General features: G+C 37.5%; 1 protein-coding gene across 2 annotated transcripts in view; it reads left to right on the plus strand.

Moving 5' to 3' along the window:
* Positions 1-18821, plus strand: part of DCP1B (decapping mRNA 1B) — a 47849-nt gene extending 29028 nt beyond the window's left edge. For both annotated transcript variants that reach the window (XM_067307002.1, XM_067307008.1), the window contains exons 6-9: positions 7548-7676; positions 8426-9265; positions 15684-15932; positions 17825-18821. In XM_067307002.1, the coding sequence (XP_067163103.1) occupies positions 7548-7676; positions 8426-9265; positions 15684-15932; positions 17825-17905 (1299 nt within the window). In that variant the 3' untranslated portion in view covers positions 17906-18821. The remainder of the gene's footprint in view (positions 1-7547; positions 7677-8425; positions 9266-15683; positions 15933-17824) is intronic.
* Positions 18822-19332: the final 511 nt, after the last annotated feature.

Genomic DNA, 19332 nt, shown 5'->3' on the forward strand with positions numbered 1-19332 from the left:
TGTTATTAACCACCCTTAAAAATACTATAATTGGAAAGATGGAAAAAATACTAGGCTGTATTCAGATACTATGAGAAAGATGTATGGTAAGTCTAAAGAAAGTCATCTTCCACATATAGATGAACACACAGAAAATCAAGACAGAGGAAAGGCAATGCTGGAAGATGTGTTTAAGTAACAGATTTTTTAAAAAAATTTCTGCAGTTAAGATCTTTTGTAAATTTGCTTCTTATCCATACCGTTAATCTTTCTGCTTAAAAGTGGTTGCTAAGGAAATAACATGAGAACTTCCTCTTCATCTGGGACATGAGTAATAGGAGTATTTGACCTCTTAAGAACTGGATGTGTGTTTCTTCTCATTTTGTTAGTAATATAAAATTAGGAAGAGTGCATGAAATAAAGGCAATGAGAACCACTTTTGCATTTAATGTCAATATGTTTCAGAGCAGTCGTGCTTTCTGGCTGCTTTATGACATATACTTCCTTGCCAGAGTATGTCTTATGACTTACGATGCAGATGTGCTGTAATCAGTCATGAAGTCTGTTGTTCTCCTTCTGAATTCTGTGTGGTTTCAGAAAAGAGGGTGTTTTGAACTTTTGTGAGCCATAGAATAAGAGCATTAGTTTTCAAAGCGTCTAAAGAGTTTGCTGAATTTTAAGCCCCGCAGTAAGATTTTGAAGAGTGTGAGTAACTTTGAAGAGTATAGCCCATTCTCAAAAGTAACTTACACATTTAGAGGTTATGGGGAAAAAAATGAAATGCTTAGCCTCCCCCCTCCCCCTTTTTTTATTAATGGAGTTTTAAGCTGCTAAATCACCAAAACATTTTTGAAAAAAGTACTTTTAATGTATCCTTGCCTTCTCTTGATCTCTGGTGAGAAGAAGTGGTATTAGCAGACCTCATAATAATAGCTAGAGAGATAAACAGTTCAAGAGCTGCTAGGGTGCAGAACAAAGCATGATGAAATGTGTTGCTCTTTAACTGTGGTGCCTTGTCTTGGGCTCCAAGATACAGTGTTTTTAGCTCTGTGTGGCACAGTTCTTCTATCAATCTACCCATTTATTGAATCATCTGTCTCTTAATCTGACCTTTAATATTATAGACCAGAGGACATGATAAAGTGGACATCCTTTGGCTGGTTGATGTGCCCAAAATAACCGAAGCTTACTTGTCCGTTACTAAGGACACGCAACCATTTGATATGAGCATCACTTCCAGCAGTGAGCAGGCCTGGCGTCTGGATTTTATTTCTGTTCTTTGCTTCTTCACTGTCCTTCAGCAAAATGTTCCAGTGATACTGACCTGCTCAAACAGGAATATAATTTCTAAGTTTTCAGGTACATTCTTACCTTTTGATTTGTTATCTGTAAGAAAGCCTTGATACTATCTTACCACCTCTCCAGAAGGTCTATCTTTCCAGAGGGCACTGCACCATAACTGGCCTAGATGATGCAGAGCCTATGCTACTATTCTTAAACAGTCTGTATTTGTTTTGAATGTCTCGCTTAAGCAGGGCTTTCTCTGGGAATTCTTGCTACTATTGCTTTTTTTTTTTTGTGATAATTCTTGCCCTCCTTAGCATTCCTCTTCTTCAGAGCACCTTGTACACCTTCATGTGACTGTAAACTAAGGTCTTCTTGTGGCTGCTTGACATCAGCTAGATAAAAGTCCCTGGTTTCCAGGGCTACCTAGCTCTGCATTCCTTCTCTGACAACTTCAGAGTTCTCTTTATAGCTTTCAGCATAGCCATCCATCTACAAAACTCTCCTGGACTAAGTCCCATCCAGTCTTGCTTGACCTTTCCTTGTATCAGGCCTTTTCGCATCTCCTCCTTGTACTTGATAGGTCTTTGCAGCTCATATTTTCTCCGAGAGTCAAATTTCTGCTATAGAGAAAGAGATGGTGAAGTGGCATGATATCTGTTTCAGGAAAACTCCAGTACTGAGCTACCATGATTGTCTGTTGTCTGTGTTTCCTTTGACAACATCCTCTTCAGTCTATGCTTGAGCCTCATATGGTTCAGGTAGACGATGAAATCTCACAACACAGCGCAGTTGTTTGCCTCAAATGTTTCTGTTGACTGTACCAAACTTGCCTAACATGTCCTATGTAGTCTTTTTGTTCATCTTGATCGCTGTTCACCATGTATGTCTCTGTGTTGTTTAGCCTTTCTTTGACTTGGTCTTAGAAGCTTTTCATTTCTTCTGCACCTTTTGAAGAAGCATAGTTTTGAACAAGATGTATGACTAAAGGACTGACCTCTGAAGCAAGCTGTAATAATCATGAGATATTGTAGCTGATCAGTACTCTTCTGCTTCTGTCTCTAAAGAGTGTGTTGACATTTCTTTCATGCTGCTTTTTGCCACTTGATGATGATGGTGTCTGATATCTTCTTTACCTGGCCACCTGACAGTGTCTTAAAATGTCATGCAGATGTCCATAATTTACTCATCAGCAAGGATGTGCTACCAGTGTGCCAAAATGACCTTATATTCTGAGCGCCACTAGTTGATGATTTCAAAGGAACCAATAGAGGCTGTTTCTTCTTCAGCATACTTCCCTGTATCAGATGCCAGCCAACCATCCATGTTATCATATCATATTATGTGAACAATACAGAGACAGGGCAACTTCATTCTCTATAGGCCTTTATGTATGCTCCTATAAATTGTATTTTCCTTTTGCTGAAGAACTTAGTCTCAAAAACTGTTCATATTGTGATAATTATGCTCAACTCTACTGCTTCTCTCCTCATTTACTTATGCTTAGTTCTGGCATCATGCAAAGGATGACAGTGGAATTTAAGGTATGTATGGTTTCTAAAGAATTCAGCTCATTAAAATACGCTGGAGAAATTAAGGCCTAATATAACATATATTTAAATCCTGCAGAACTCATTGTGAAAGATACAAGAGTGTGTTATTGATTGTAGTTGAGGAAGGAATGTAAACACATGCTTATATGTTTTCCCCAAAATAGCAATGCTGAAAAGTAGCACTAAGAAGGAGGTACATTGAAAAAAAGGCAGCATTCTATAGAAAGAAAATAATTTAGGACAAAAAGCAACTTGATTTTACTGAAGTGTGTCTCTAGTCATCTGTGTAATATCATAATAGTTTAGGATATATCCAATCTAGAAAAGAAAATTATCTTCACGTGTTTTAGTATTGATCAAATAGTGGCTACATGTGGCTATTCCGGGGAGCTTTCAAAAAACTTTCATCTGACAATTACCTAGATAAACATGCCTGATTGTCATTAAGTGAATGAGAGACAACATAAGTCACCAGTCAGAAACTGGCTGAGAAAGTGATTAAGAATAATTTGCAGGCATTTGTCCTTGTGTTTAAAAAAAGAAAAAAGTTGGTGGAGCTACAGAAGGCTCCATACTAAGACTGGCATTGTTTGAGAGTCCATATGAACTGCCTGGAAAAGATGATAAAATAAAGTTTGTAGAAAACAAACAAAATTAAGTCACTCAAATCCAAGGATGATTATGCATAAGCTCAGAAGAACCTAAAAAACAATTTGTATGGGCAGTGATAAATGTGATAAATGTAACTCAGAGTTAATAAATGCAAAGGAAATCTTTGTTTAGTGTAAAAGTTTTAATTTGGTAGGCTTATTTTCTGTGTTGGCTTCTCGCATTTTTTTCTGTTAATTTTTTTTGTAGCAATCCATTTATAACTATTTTAAAAATGAACTGCAAAGCTGAAACTGAAACTTAATTAAATGCAGATTTCTCTTGAATGCTTCCATTAATCAGGCCTTGAATCATATAGAAGGGAGATAAGCATGAACTACCTTTTAAAAAAATTTTTTTTAAAAGCAATGTTTTGCCTACCATTAAAAGACTTTGGACTTTATTTTTTCCCTTGAATTTTGAGGTGTCTTTAATCATGAAACTTGCTCTGTACCGTGAGATGGGTAGAGAGACTTTGGGTAAATGAAATACCTCATTCTGGGGCAGTTATTTCTAGGTCTTTGTTCAGAGAGGGGAAATACTGTAGTTAGGTTTAAATAGATTTCCATGTTGAATGTGACCTACTCAGATTAGCCATGGTGCACTCACTACGTGATTTTATATTTAACTGAAATTTAATTTTGCTGTGAAGCTCTCTGTTGCTGGCAAAGTCAATGTCTTGTTTTTCATGGTTTTTCAAAGCTAGTGCTTGAGGCAGTTTCTCACTTTATGCAGTAGTGATACAACAGGGAAGAAGATGCAAGTGCTTCTTTTTTCTTTAAACCAAATGGATAAACCGCCTGTAGCATGATTGTCTCTGTATGTTTTAAAATTATTTCTGAGAGCAGCATTTGAACCAGAAATTACTGTACAACAGAATACAGCCAAGTGCAATAGAAGAAAGCCAAGTGCCAATGGAACTACACTTCTACTTTGTGAGAGCATGTCTTCACAAATTCATTGCAGAAGGCTGTCACTGTCCAAACACCCACAAGGTGATTTTTGAGCAGAAACTCTCAGAATCTCAGAACTGCTGGGGCTGGAAGGGACCACTGGAGATCATCTAGTTCAACTCCCCTGTTCAAAGCAGGATCAGCTAGAGCAGGTTGCTCAGGGCCATGTCCAGGTTTTGAATATCTCCACAGATGGAGTCTCCGCAACCTCTCTGGACAACCCATTCCAGCATTTGATCACCCTCACAGTAAAAAAAGTTTTTTCTTATGTTTAAATGTAATTTGCTGTATTCCATTTTGTGCCCACTCCCTCTTGTCCTTTCACTGGGCACCACTGAGAAGAGTCTGGCTCCATCTTCTTTTCACCTTCCCATCAGGTTTTTATACACATTGATAAGATCCCCATTGAGCCTTCTCTTCACAAGGCTAACCAATCCCAACTCTCTTAGCCTCTTCTCATATGAGAGATGCTCCAACCCCTAATCATCTTTGTAGTCCTTTGTTAGACCTGCTCCAGTATGTCCATGTCTCTCGTACTGGGGAGCCCAGAACTGGACAGAGTACTCCGGATGTGGCCTCACCAGGGCTGAGCAGAGGGGAAGGATCACCTCCCTCGACCTGCTGGCAACGCTTTGCCTCGTGCAGCCAAGGATGCTGCTGGTCTTCTTTGCTGCAAGGGCGCATTGCTGGCTCATGGTCAACTTGTTGCCCACCAGGACTCCCAGGTCCTTTTCTGTAAAGCTGCTTTCCAACTGGTCAGCCCCCAAATTATACCGGTACATGAGATTATTCCTCCCAAGGTGCAGGACTTCACAATTCCCTTTGTTGAACTTTATGAGATTCCTGTCGGCCAATTTCTCCAGCTCGTTGAGGTGACTCTGTACAGTAGCACAACTATCTGGTAAATCAGCTGCTCCTCCCAGCTTGGTATCATCTTGCTGAGGGTACACTCTGTCCCATCATCCAGGTCATTAATGAGGTGTTATACAGTATCGGACCCAGTATTGACCTCTGGGGGATACCACTAGTGACTGGCCTCCAGCTGGACTTTGTGCCACTGCTTGCAACTCTTTGAGCCTGGCAGATCAGCCAATTTTCAGTCCACATCACTGTCCATTTATATAGCCTGTATTTCATCAGCTGGTCTGTGAGGATGTTATGGGAGACAGTGTTGTAACCCTTGCAAAAGTCGAGATAAGCAATATCCACTGCTCTCCCCTCATCTACTGAGACAGTCATCTCATTGTAGAAGGCTATCAGGTTGGTCAGGCATGATCTCCCTTCTGATGCCGACTACTCCCAGTCACCTTCTTGTCCTTATTATGTTTGGAAATGGCTTCCAGGATTATTTGCTCCATCAACTTCACAGGGAAAGAGGTGAGGCTGGCCAGCCTGTAGTTCCCTGGATCCTCCTGCTTGCCCATCTTGAAGATAGGAGTGACATTTACTTTTTTCAGTCCTCAGGAACGCCCCTCCAGTTGCCATGACTTTTCAAAGATGATCGAGAGTGGTCACACAACATCAGCCAGCCCCTTCAGCACTCGTGGGTGCATTCCATGGACTTGTGTATGTCCACTTTGTTCCTTTACCTGATCCTCCTCAATGTGTCAGACTTTCCCACATGTCTCAGGGGCCTGGGTTTCCTGAAGGCAGGTCTTAGCAGTAAAGGCTGAAGGGAAGAAGGCCTTGTGTACCATGGCCTTTGCCACCAGGTTCCCTCAAACCCCCTCAAGAACTGAAGTTCTGTTTCACTGAGCCATCCAGTGGTTGCTTTCTTTCACATTTTACTGTTGTGGTAGGTGTAAGAAATGGATGCTACAGCCAGTTCTGTATATTGTGGGGGCTCTAATTGTTCTCTCACCTAACACCTTTGAATCCTAAAGAATTTATCACAAAGTTCTAGAAAAGATACTAACATTTTAATAATCACATAGCAATGGCTCTACTGCATGAGAACAGCAATCTGTCTAGTGCAGTATTCTGTCTTCAGTAATGCATAGTACTGCATTCTTTGGAGGAAGGAACAAGAAATCAAAGTTGATCATTCCTTACCAACCATCTGTAAAGTGCTTTTTTTCCTAGTACTTATTAGTCCTGAGGCACAAAACTTAGACCCATCAAATTTAGTTAATTAACTATGAATATTCTTGTTAGATAGGATTAATTTTTTATTAAACAATTCTTTAAAAACCTTTCCAATTTCTTGGTATCAATAATATCTAGCGGCAGTGACTTGCTGTGTTTCACTGTTTTCTTTTCCATTGAAAACAGCATTCCTTGTATGCTCATTACTTTTTTAGTTTCATCAACTATCCTTTTATTTTTTATATAATATGAATGAGACCATCTGATTTACCTTATCCTATTCCATTTATTGTCTCTCTGTATCTCTTTCACACAGCATATTTGGTGCCTCTTTTCTAAATTAAATGATGCCCTTCTGTCTTCATATATTAGTCTTTCTGTGTCACTGATCAGTTTTAGTCATCTGTCTCTGCTTGCCCATCTCCTTATAAATACGTTGATTAATACTGTCAAGTTTGATAAGGAAACATACTGATTCTACAAATGCACATTGATCTAAACCTTTTAATTATTTTTCCGTGTGGGTATATGTATCCTCCAAGTTCTTACACTGTGGCATATTTACATAAAGGAGTTTAGGAGTTATAATCCCAATTTTTAACAAAAAGCATTTTAAATGGTGTTTATGTGCTCATAAATCCCCATGTGTCTAAACTACTTATAGGCTGTTATAGGACTAGCTGCCTACTGATGCAGAAAAAGCATGTCTGTTGCTTAGTTTCTAAGGTGCCAGACTGATTTTGGGCTAAGTGCGGGGAAAAGCAAAAAATAAGGAAGAGAACTGAGATTTAAACTAGAAGGGGAAACCTCATACACAGGAAATGTTGGAGTCAAGTCTTTATTTGTGCATATGCTTTGTATTTTTAGAAAATTAGGTTGTAGTTGTTATATTTCTTTCAGTAGTGTAACTTTTTATAAATGGTGCTAAAACTGATATTTTTGGTTCTTAAATACCTGACTGTGTTTGGATTTTATTATGGTAGAGAATTAAGGGAAAAGATATTGTCTCACTTACTCAAAAAATACTTTTTTTTTTCTGTTGCAGTGTAAGACCTGCTCAGAGCCAAAACAAATGACCAGTTCCTCTGCTATCTATAACAACCCTAACCTAATCAAACCAATTCCAGTGAAGCCTAGTGAAAATCAGCATCAGCAAATATCTCAGCAAGGCAAGGTAAAATGTTTTGCTTGTGTTCTGATTAGTGCTGCTGTAACCCGGCAGCCATTTAGGAATGCTTATTTAGGTCAGAAGGTCAGTGCAAGCATTTGAGGTGAAACTACAGTAAGGAATTATTTTAATGCAAAACTGTCTATTTATAAAAGACACCCCTCCCTATACCACATGATGTGGAAGCATTAAAATTACAGGCATATTATGCTGATGCAACAAAGAAATACTGGTCTTTCAGTTTGGGGATGCTGCTTTGGTGCCAAGCTAGTCTAGTCAATTGCCGGACCGCAGTTCTTTTTGCGTTCTTTTTCTTTAAATGAATTTAGTTAATCTAAATACAGAAAAGTGTTTTGATATATCTTCAAGCTATATTGCATTGCAAAATCCTAAAAGCTGAATCCTGTCAGCCATGACAGTGAGATGTACAAGAAGTGGCACACCTTCACACAAGGGCAGAAGATTTCTGTCTCTTACTAATATTGTAGTAATGGTTGAAAGGGAAGATGCTATTTCATGGTATTTAAAGTGAAGCTGCTGCTATCTCTCAGAATCACTGGTTTTCTCCCACATCAGCAGCCTGACAACTTGCCCTTCCTGTGTGACAATTATTAAGACTTTTCTTGGGAGAAAAGATCAAAGCGTAGTTTTCTCAGCTATTGCTTGAATACTGCTGGCTAAATTTTGTAGCCACTTGATGTGACTTAGCATGCAAAAGAGAACTATGTCTACTTTTTTTCTTTTTCCCTTCACAGAATGTGGATCCTGAACCACAACACTTGTCTCTGACAGCACTGTTTGGAAAACAAGAAAAGCCAGATGTCTCAGAACCACATAATAAGCAGCAGCAAGAGAATCTTCCTGTTAGGCAGGGGGTGGTACGTTCATTGTCTTATGAAGAACCTAGCAGACATTCACCCTCTGCAGAGAAACATCTTTGCCCAGCAATTCAGAAGCTTATGGTGCGTGGGACAGACCTTCATCCACTTGCTGAGTTTCCTGAGAACCGACTCTGTGAAAATGGCAATATCCACCCTGTGGGTGAGACTTTCACAGGACTCTTCCAGCCTGTGACTTCTCATGGCATTGCAACATCTCATGTCGTCCAGGATACTGCTGGCACTCGGAGCTTATTACAGAAATTGCAGGGTCAGTCGGGATCAGTCCCTAAAATGGACCCCAATGCAACCGGACCTGTAAGCTCAGCAGCTTCTGTCTTCAGCAGGACTCCTGCTGCTGTTGGAGCACCAGCAGCACAGATAAATAGTCTGACCCAGCCACCTTTGGTGTATTTCAATGGTTCCCTGCCTGGCCAGACTTTGGAGTCTCAGACAGTTGGTAAAGAACAGTCCAAACTTCCTAGACAGCCACTTTCTCTCTCTGGCAATCAAGCAACCAATTCTGGGGTGATTTCACCTCAAGAGTTACTGAAAAAACTGCAAATAGTGCAACAAGAACAACAGTTGCATGTATCCAGCAGACCAACCTTGGCAGCTAAGTTTCCTGTTGTTATGCAGAATGCCAATACACTGAAACCACTTGATTCCTGGATAGACAAGGCACCAGGTGCAGAAAAACAGAGCTCTCTCCTTCAGGTAAATAAGTAACTTCAGAATTAAAAAAAAAAAAAAAAGAAGAAGAAGAAAAAAAAAGTTTGGCTGTCTTTTGAACTTGACGTTTTATAGGGGTAGTCCCTGTCTTTTTGGCCAGAATCTTCCTGTATTACTGTCTTACACACATCATTCATTTTACAGGTAATAGTTTTATAGCAACATCAAGTAAGTTCTTTTTTGCCAAGCTCTGATATTGTAAATACTGAAGGGTGAATCTCTTGCACATCAGTAATGACCAAAATTAGGTCTTAGGTTTTTTCAGGGGCACTTCAAAAATTCACCTCATTTTCAATTGCTGTACTTGTTCTCAGGCTATAGTGACTATTCACTGGTTATTGGATGTAATGTTTGTGTTTAATAATATTTTTCTTATAAAATTATTTGTAACTTTCCATGGTTGCAGGTATGCATTCCTATGCATGTCAGTTGGATGCTAAAAGTTCAGGTCACTTATTTTCTTACAGCCATTTCTTAAGTATTTGTACATTGCTGAATTAATTATCTTGTACCATAACTGCTACTCTTAGCTATTCAGTAGTTCTTTTTTTATTTGCTTTATATTATTTTGAAAAGTTGCCCAGTACCTGAATGTCTTCAAAAGAACAAAACCTGCATTCTGGTGATTGTGACTAAAAGCTAGATTGTGTCTTAGAAAATTCAAGAAACTTCAAGAAATTGTGTGCACCTCATGAGTAAATCTTTCTGTCCTTCCAAAAAGCCTCATGTGCAATTACAAAATGCCCCTTCCTAGACAACTGCTGTCTTTGTTAATAACTTTATTCTCCATAGGAGGTGCTACACTTGAATGTCTTCCAATGTCCTGTTTTGGGATGAGCATCTAAGCCCCTTTTAACTTCCATTATTTTGGATAGGCTATCCCCAAGACTTGTATTGCACTGCTGTCTAGAAGTTACTCATTCAAGTAATAAAACATTCACCTTTTCAGTGTAAAGTTTAAAAGCTGCTTTAATCTATTGCAAATTCTGAAAAAGCTGAATGAAAGACTACAAAATGTTTCAGCATGCTACAAAAATCCTTCTTATTGTAGAAAGTTGCTCTGTACCTGAAGAGACTGAAATGGCCATTTAACAATTAAGGGCTACATCTGTCACTAACACTGACAGGTCAAGATTTTTAATTCTGTGAGAGAGATCAGAAGATGATGAATACAATATAGCAAATAGCAATCTTAGTCTTTAATCAAAGCAGCATGACTTTGAACTTGTGTGAAACGGCTTTTGGTGGATTAGTCACTCAAATTATTCAGGAGCAGTTGCTTACAGATGGGTATCTGACTTCTCAGTGGAGTACTAATGAATAAAAAAAGGATCCAGAGTCACAATAATTTACTTCTGTTTCCACTGGGAATGGAGATTGCTTCCTATAAACGAAAGAAATTGTCTGGTTCACCAGGAAATGTACTGATAGCATGGAGACATGAGCCATTCCTACTTAGAAGGTAAAAGTGAAATGAGACAAGTGCCAACCTCTATGTTATAAGCCAATGCACACTAATAAAAAGTGGCAAAAATATGGAGGTATTTTCGAATGAAAGATTGGTACTGATGCTGATAAGGCTTTATTTGTGTATATTTATAAAAGAAAATGATGCTGAAATTAATTGCAATATGGAAAGGGAATGAAATGTGGAAAGGGAATCACAATTTCAGTTATTTTACTGCAAGGGTACAAATAGAACAATGACTTGAAAAAAGAAAAGTACTCACTGTAAGAAGTCTCATTTATTAGGATTATTCCTGCAAGTTTGCCTAAAAAAAAGAAAGAAAAGGCAAGTAAGGAGACTCTGATCTTACTTTACATGGCTGAGACCAGACCAAGAAGATTCAGCCTGGCTAAGAGTAGCTTTACTGACTGACACAGCCACAGCTGTTATCAAAACAGTATTAGATGCAGTTCTTTTGACATATTCAGTATTGTTTATAAGACTTAATATAAAAATGATCAAAGTGTGACTAATTATAGTTTAGGGCACCTAAGGCTTTGCAGTCTGGAAGACATGGCCTCTTTCACATGCAGCAGACTGCCAAAAAAAAAAAAGGCCTAAAATGAAGGAATGAATCTTTCTTCTATAGAATGCCATGAATGAGCCAAATTAAATATTCCTACTCTTGAAAAATTTTGGAAAATAAATATCTGAAACAACCTTTAAAACCATCATTGATCTTTTTATAATCACATCCTTGCTGTAGACCACAGGCTTAAGTGCTGCCCTGCCTACAGACAGACATCTTGAGTGAAATTGAATTGGCACAAATATATCTGCACATGCTTATGCAAAATTGGTTAAAGCAGAGCCTGACAACAAATGCAGCAAAAGGTTTGTTCTCTATAATTATTTATCTTTTGGTATTGCATCTTTTACTATAATTCAGTGTACAGAAAAAGCAAATTCTAAAAAGTCTAACAGGAATAGAAAGGTACCTGGACAGTGTCTTTGTTGTTGGAAAAATCATTTTAAAGGAACACCCCAGATCCTTCAGCAATACTAAGAAAATGGAAGCAATAGTCTTTTCCACAATTGACACATTACAAGCCCAAATTTAAATTGACTTCTGCTGCATCTCCATATGGTGTAAGAGCTGTGATCTCCCACATGGAAAGGAAGAGACCAGTCACCAAAATAAAATTTTAGCAAAAGCTAAAGAATAATACTCGGAAGCATTCAGTCTGGTGCCAGCCCTATTCTGAGAAGTATTCCTTATGCGGACAATGAGCAACATGTGCTTAAGCATTAATAAAAAAGCATTAATCTGCATTAGGCTTTAAAACATGGGCTTAGAATTAGGCATGAGTTGTCCTCATTATAGATACGTGTGCTTAAGTGTTTATGTTAGTCAGAGTTATGGTTTTAAAAGTGCTTACAATAACCTTGGCACAAATTTATCTTTTCTTTTTTAAAAGGCCACTTATTTTGCAGACCATTTATCTCTTTTCTTGGAGCATTTTTCATCAAAAATACATTTTGTACATCATATGTTGTTTCTACTGAATTTGTGTGGTACATGGTATCTTTGATGAGAGAGTCGCACCATTACCTAAAGATTATCTTGACTGCAGTTTCAGCATGAGATTGTAAAGATGCACAGTAGCAAGGCAACTAGTAAGTTAAACTTGTTATGGAAAATGATGTAAGATTCTGCTGTTAAACATCAGTTAAAATTTTCTGAATTAAACATGGAAAGACGAAGCAATGTTAGCATCAGCATTGTAGCCAGCTATATTTTAACAGCAACTGTCTTTTAAAGTTCAGGAACCATTCTTAGATTAAATGTTCTTAGTTTTAAACAATGCTCACTAAAAACAGCTGGAGGCCCACAACATCCACTCTGGCTACTGACGTTCTAGAGAAGCAGTTGACGCATATGGAATTGTGCACATTTAGGGAGCAACAGTGGTTGCCAATTTGCATTACAGGAGAGCCAATGCATTTCTTGGTTCACGGTGTGATGTGAATTTACCAGCTATCATGTCATCTAAGTGCCACCAGCAATGCAGAATATGAAAAAGAGATATCTTAGTGAGATCTTCCTGCAGAAAAGGAATATAACATGCTGCAGAAATCACCTTGCACATTTTTCATTGTTCGTATTTCATTACTGTACAACTGATGCTAGACTCCTACTCTGTTATTAGTGATTCAGAGGTTTAAGTGTTGACCTGCTAAAGCTGGAGATAATTCAGGAGAGGCTGGATGAACAAGCAACTCAAGGTAGATTCTATGAGAAAGTTGTTGTTGAGTAGCATTTTGGAGGGGTTGTTGTGTCCTTGTGAGAAGTTACTCAAAGCTGAAAGATTAGTCCAAAGGCTACATGTCCCTACTAAGTATTTTCAGTGCTTTCAGCAAAGCATGGTACTATAACAATTCCACTAGTAGTGCCAAGAGCAGCGTCCAGATTTTCTGATGGGACTCTCATCCCAGTGACTGAAGATTATCTAAACTAAATCTAAACTGAAAATTCCCCCTTACATTTTGAAAAGAAACTGTTCTGTTTATGTAAAAGTTTGCAAAATGGCAGAAGCTTTGAGCCCAAGTGTTAACAAAATATACATTTTAAAGTTTTCACAGAGAAACAAATACTGTGTCCTGAAAAATGATATGTATATTTTCTATTCCTGTTTTGAAACAAGTAAATGTATTGCACTAGCTTTTAGATATTAGCTGTGTCACCAGTAGATGGCAGTATTGCTTACTACATTTAGCTTCCATATGCTTGGCAAGTCCTAACAAGCAGCTGTTCTATCCCTGAAAAACAAGTAATTTTTCAGATATCTGCTAAACCACAACATGTGTATCTGTTTGACAGTAGTAATTATATATTATTAAGAGCATGGTTTATCTCAGGTTTTGTTTGTGTCAGACTACGGCAAAATGTCTTTTGATTTCTAAGGACATTTCATTTAGGTCTTTGGCATGCACTTTCTCAGATTCAGCTATGCTGGTGGGACAGTTTGTCTCCTCCAGCTGCTCATCACCATTCCTTTACTGGAGGTTCCTACCCTTGCTGAGGAGTTTGTATAAGCATTCATTAAATCACTTTAGGAAAAATCAGCTGGTTTAAGCTAACTTGGCTAATTTTGCTTGAGGTAAATTAAAGGCAAGTCACTTGAGCTGCATGGTTGAGTAGAACAGAAGTGCTGTGATCAGTGCCCGGAGGTAGTAAGTATTCCACTGGCACATTTGGAGGAGAACATCTGTCCAGAGCCTCAATGTCTCACTCTACACAGCTATGGCACTTTGGATGTACCTTGGTTTTTTTCTAAAATGAACTTTTTTTTCAAGCATAGGTGTACATATATATGTACTACCTTACTGCTGGAAGGAAACCTAGAGCGAGTTAAGAATACCTTAACTCATTCAGGAGCATTGTAACACGGACTCGGCTTCTGTTATGATTATGTGTCATGGGGTGGAAAAAAAGCTGTAGGTGGTGAGTTGTTTTCAAGTAGTACTCTAGCTTTAAGAAACAAAAAAACAATATTTACTTAAAAAGTGTTACTCCTGGGAGATTTTTGCATAAAGTGTGTATGGCATGCTTTCTAATATCCACAAGTCTTTCCTGTGCCCTAGTCTTTCTGCTTTCTTAAATTTAGTATAAACCAGCACAAGATCTTGAGCCTCCTTGATTCTTTGTATTTCTCTTCATATGGTGCTATAACTAACAATACTCAGAAATGTCTTGAGCAAAGCAATTGTAACTAGGGGTAAGACAAGCTGCAAAAATATGAAATTTCTTTAATAAACTTCATTGTTTTGCACAGCTAGGAGATAAACCTCGGCTTTATTTTCTTATTTAGTTTTACTTAATTTCACTTCAAGATTTAACTGTAACCCAAGACTCAGACAAAACGAAATGATTTGGTAGCCTTTGACCTTTGCACAGTAGCAATAAGTCATGTTCCAGTCCCAAACAGAAGAGCTGGGGTGTGCTCATACTTATTCTTTTTACGTTTTATTCTTTAAAGAAAAAGATTGGATACCTGAATAGTGAAGAGATAGCTGATTAAGATTTATTACTAGAGTTACCTGGAGAATGTTCTAATAACTAAAAGTTTACTGAATAAACTTTCCATGATGTCTTATATCTGCTAGTATTGCTAGTCCTGTGTGTTTTAGAGTTCCAAAATGCATCACAAAATTTAAAACTTATTTGACGCATAATATATTTTCAGATTGGTATGGTATGATACAGAGGGAACTCACAGAATTACAGAAGCATCTATGTTTTCCTTTTCTTTGAGGGCCTTTTTTGATTTTGTGAACTGAATGTGAGATAGGCAATTATGGGTAAGTTCTACTTCTGATGGTGCCGCCAGCTCGCTGTGGCTCTTTAGATAAGTCATGTAATCTCCATTTCCCTTCCACCCCCCTTATGTAAAGTGAGGATATAAAAGTAAAAAAGTAAAATGAGGATATTTAAAGTAGTTTGGAAGTTATTACTGGAAAATACTTTTTAGTATTAGGTATAAAGTATTAGTCTTCAATAATTGCATTTGCATGTAAGCAAGTATATTCTCAAAGATGGGACTTAAGGAGTGTACCTGTGTAGAAAACTTCGCTATAGTATTCCCAGAGTGTTGATATTTAATAAGAGTTTAATTTCTGTAATAAGATGCTCTAATACTCAGATTATTTGCCTATCAGCTAGACTTAATCGCATTTGAATCTATTACTGCATTCTCAAGTTGGATGGAAGGCTTTTCAGTTTGGAAATAGATCATGTAAATGGTCCTGAATGGGAGTTTCACTTGTCTAGACTCTGATCTGCAGCAGTTTGTGTACCTCTTGTCAAAACTGCAGTTTGCAGTTTTCATCATCTTTATTCCCATATAAATAATTAGATAGGTTGTTTAATTAATGACTTTATTTTCATATGGACAGGTAATCTCACCTCAGCGTATTCCTGCCACTGTGACTCCTACCTTGTTGATGTCCCCAATGGTGTTCACTCAGTCTACACCTGCCCCACCAAAAGCAAATGAAAGTGGGCGGTTAGCACCAGCAACCCAAGAACCTGCTGCTAGCTCTGCTAGCCTTCTCCTGCCGCTGCAAACCCCAGAGCCATCTGTGGTCAATAGCAACTTGGTGACAAAGATGCAGCTGCAGGAAACACTTTTACACCTGATTCAGGTAGAGTGTCAAGACTATTCCTACTTTGCTTAAAGCCCTTATTCCTGTTTTGGTTTAAACACCTATGCACCTAATTGGTTACATCCATCTGTCTGGAGCCTATATGAATAATTAAAATGCATGTTGAAGTTGTGCTACTTAGGCTGTACATTAAGCAAGCAGTATGTCTTAGACCAGGAAGGTGATAGCCTCTCTCCACAAACTGCTGGCTTAACTGCATTTTGATTAATGCATGTAGTTCTGTGTTCAGGAAAGATAATAAATTTGAAGGAAAAGAACAAAGATGATTGAAGGCTTCAGAAGGTTTGCCTATGAGCCAGAGAGCTATTTATTATATCTTCAGCTAAGGATAAATAATGGGTGATTATCCTAGCTGCCAAATATTTTCAGAGATGCATGTTAACAGTAAGAGGAATCCAGATGGGAAATTAAAATCACAGAACGAGCATGAGCAAAATTAAAATATGGGTTAGATAACCTAAAAAAATATACTAGTTCAGTCCATTCAATGCAGTTCTCTAGTCTGAGCACTAAAATTCTTTTTGCTGCAGTTACTCAGATTTAAATGTGACAGAGCATTAAGAGTGTTATATAAGAGACAATTGTTTACTGATGTGGGATGATATGACTGATTATGAATATTTTTTCTTTAACTTCCCATGTGATGAATACCTGGAAGAGTAAATACTGAGGAGAGGTTGTAGAACTGAAGAACTCAGTATAATGCAAAAGGAATTAGAGACACAGGTTTAGGGTTCCAGTTTGTAAGCCAAAACTATGTACCTGTATGACTTTGGAATAAAAATAAAAGTCGTTATTGGAATGCTGACGTGACTCATTTAAAATTCAATTTAAATTATAGACCCAGAAAGACAATAATATCTTTAACAAATGAGAGGCTGTATTTTTAGTTTGGGATTAAAGAAGAAAAATACCACATTGTCCTGTCTTTACATACTTGGAATATCTGGATAGTAGGAAAGCCATATTTTAAGTAAAAAAGGAAACTAGTCAAGGAAAATTGGATTTTAACCTCTGAAACCATACTTGCAAAATGTGCATTTGACCCTGCTATTCTTGGTGGTAGTAAGGGTTAAGTGAGTTGCCTGGAAATTATTTGCTGTTTAATACTGTGATACTGACTGCCAATTTCTCACCTGTTATTTTCCAATTTGTAACTGCAATCTCAGATGCTCCTGATTTTCCTCAAGGAATATCCCGATTTTAATTATCTTCATATATTCATGTGAGCTACTTATGACATTCTTTCTTAATTTGAGTTGACCAGTTTTTGCAAAATGATCTTCAGAAGCAAAAAGTTAAACGAGCATCAGAGCAAAAGGAGCAGCATCAGTTAGGAGCATTAAGTCTAAAAGAGCTAAGGAAGATGCAACGATTTGCCCAGGTAGGATTTAGTACAGGATCAAAAAACAGGGTGTTTCACTGTTCCTTCAGACATCCTTGGCATTATTATTGAAGTAACGGAGGAAACTACTTAAAGAAACCCCTAGGTTAATGAGAGCAAAGGGAAGAAATTACAAGGATGTATCATCACTGCACTATTATATAAGAATAGTTTACTCAAGTTAAATCCACCATGAGTCTGGAAAATCTGCTTTCTGTGTATTCGTTACTTCTTACAGAGATACAGTCATGTTTGCCATAGTAAAATTTATATTCTCATATTCTTATATACCAAAATTCTTGCAGGGCTACTAGCAAGACTTGGAAGTAATGTATATTTTTGGTAATGGAAATAAGTCTTCCTACACCTGGCTTTTTTAAATAGAAAAAGGTTGAAAAATATTTGTTCCATGAAATGGAAAGAACTTCTAATCTCTTTAATGAAGAACCTCTATCGTGCAGTAACCATTATCTGTTTTGTTTTTCAGAATGATGACAACTTCTTAAATATTATTTATGAAGCATATCTCTTCAGTGTGAGAAAGGCGGCAATGAAAAAGTCTATGTGAAAGATGATTTTTAAATTAAATTTCTATGACTTCCTGAATCCAGGGGAAAAGTTTCAAATTTTTCAAGTAATGTTATGTTTAAAAGCTTCTGCCTTTAAAAAAAATTAAACTGAAATGAGTGGTCTTTAGGCACTTTGCATACATGTAGATTTTGCTTATTGGCAAGTACGTGATGTACTGAGAAAGAGGTGGGCGGAAATGGATTGTGCCTTCAGGGAGGGGAGTGTCACGATACTGAAGACTTAATCACAAAATATCTTAAATTATTTTTCTTATGTGGGCCCATGCTTAGAATTGTTTTTCCTGCATAAAGACTCTGTTCTCAGAGTTCAGTTTCCTTTTTTAATTATACTGTGATTATTCATCGACTAGGTATTTTACATGAATTTTCTCTGGGAGAGATGTCATATGCAACTTTCAAAATGAACGATACCCATTTCTGACCACATGGTGGCAATGTTGGACTATTTTTAGCCCTGTGAAAATATTGGAGAAATTTTGAAACAAAGTCTTAAGTAGACTTCCATCACCTTATTTAGTTGTCTGCAAAGCAATTTAGAAACTATTTAGAAGAAATGTTATGACTTTCCCCCAAATTTTTGTAGAAAAATCTTTTTCTATTTTAACGGGAATATTTTTAGCTAGTTGTAGAAATGGGACTCTGGAAGGCCTTTGATGAATTGGGGCGGGAGGGGGGTTGTTTGTGATTATTGCTATCAGCATAGCTTCAGGTGGCACTGGATTCATGTTTCTATTCTTCCAGATCGAATCTGCATTACTATAAGCAATGTACAACTTTAAGAGGGAGGCTACCTGGTGTAAAAGTCCTGGTTCTTTTTTTCAGTGTGTTCATGGAGCACAATGATTTCATTGATCCATTTCTACAAAAGAAAATAAAATGGATTTATCTCTACTATGCAGTGACTTCATCTTATTATACTATGGACTATGTATCTAGAATTGTTGGGTTGCTTGTATTAGCTCTTATTTTAACATGTTTTTACACTTGGCAGAAGACATATTAATGAGGTTTTAAATGAGTTAGAATTTAAATTACTGAAAGAAATTATATGTATATTTTTATTAGCATCTGCTGCTGAAGTGCCAGTTTACTACAGTTTAGGAACCCAGTGCCAATTGCTCAGGAGACATTTCTTTCATGGTACAGAGAGCCCAATCTATAATGCATAAATGAGTATACACTCTTCTTTGCTCTGAGTAGTGCTGTAGGCACAACTCTGTAGCCTCATCTGTGAAGGAAAAGTTCTTCAGTGTAAATTAGGATGCAGGTTTCAATTAGTATAATTGTAACTATTTATATAGTTGCCCCTATCCCCCATATATCTGTCCTTACTCTGGTATAAGAGTGTGATTTGGAGGTTTTGGTTTGGGTTTTCTGCTTAGATTTCTTGGAAAAGAGTTTAGGC

Source organism: Apteryx mantelli, chromosome 1, assembly GCF_036417845.1.
Source record: "Apteryx mantelli isolate bAptMan1 chromosome 1, bAptMan1.hap1, whole genome shotgun sequence".
NCBI classification, from domain to species: Eukaryota; Metazoa; Chordata; class Aves; order Apterygiformes; family Apterygidae; genus Apteryx; species Apteryx mantelli.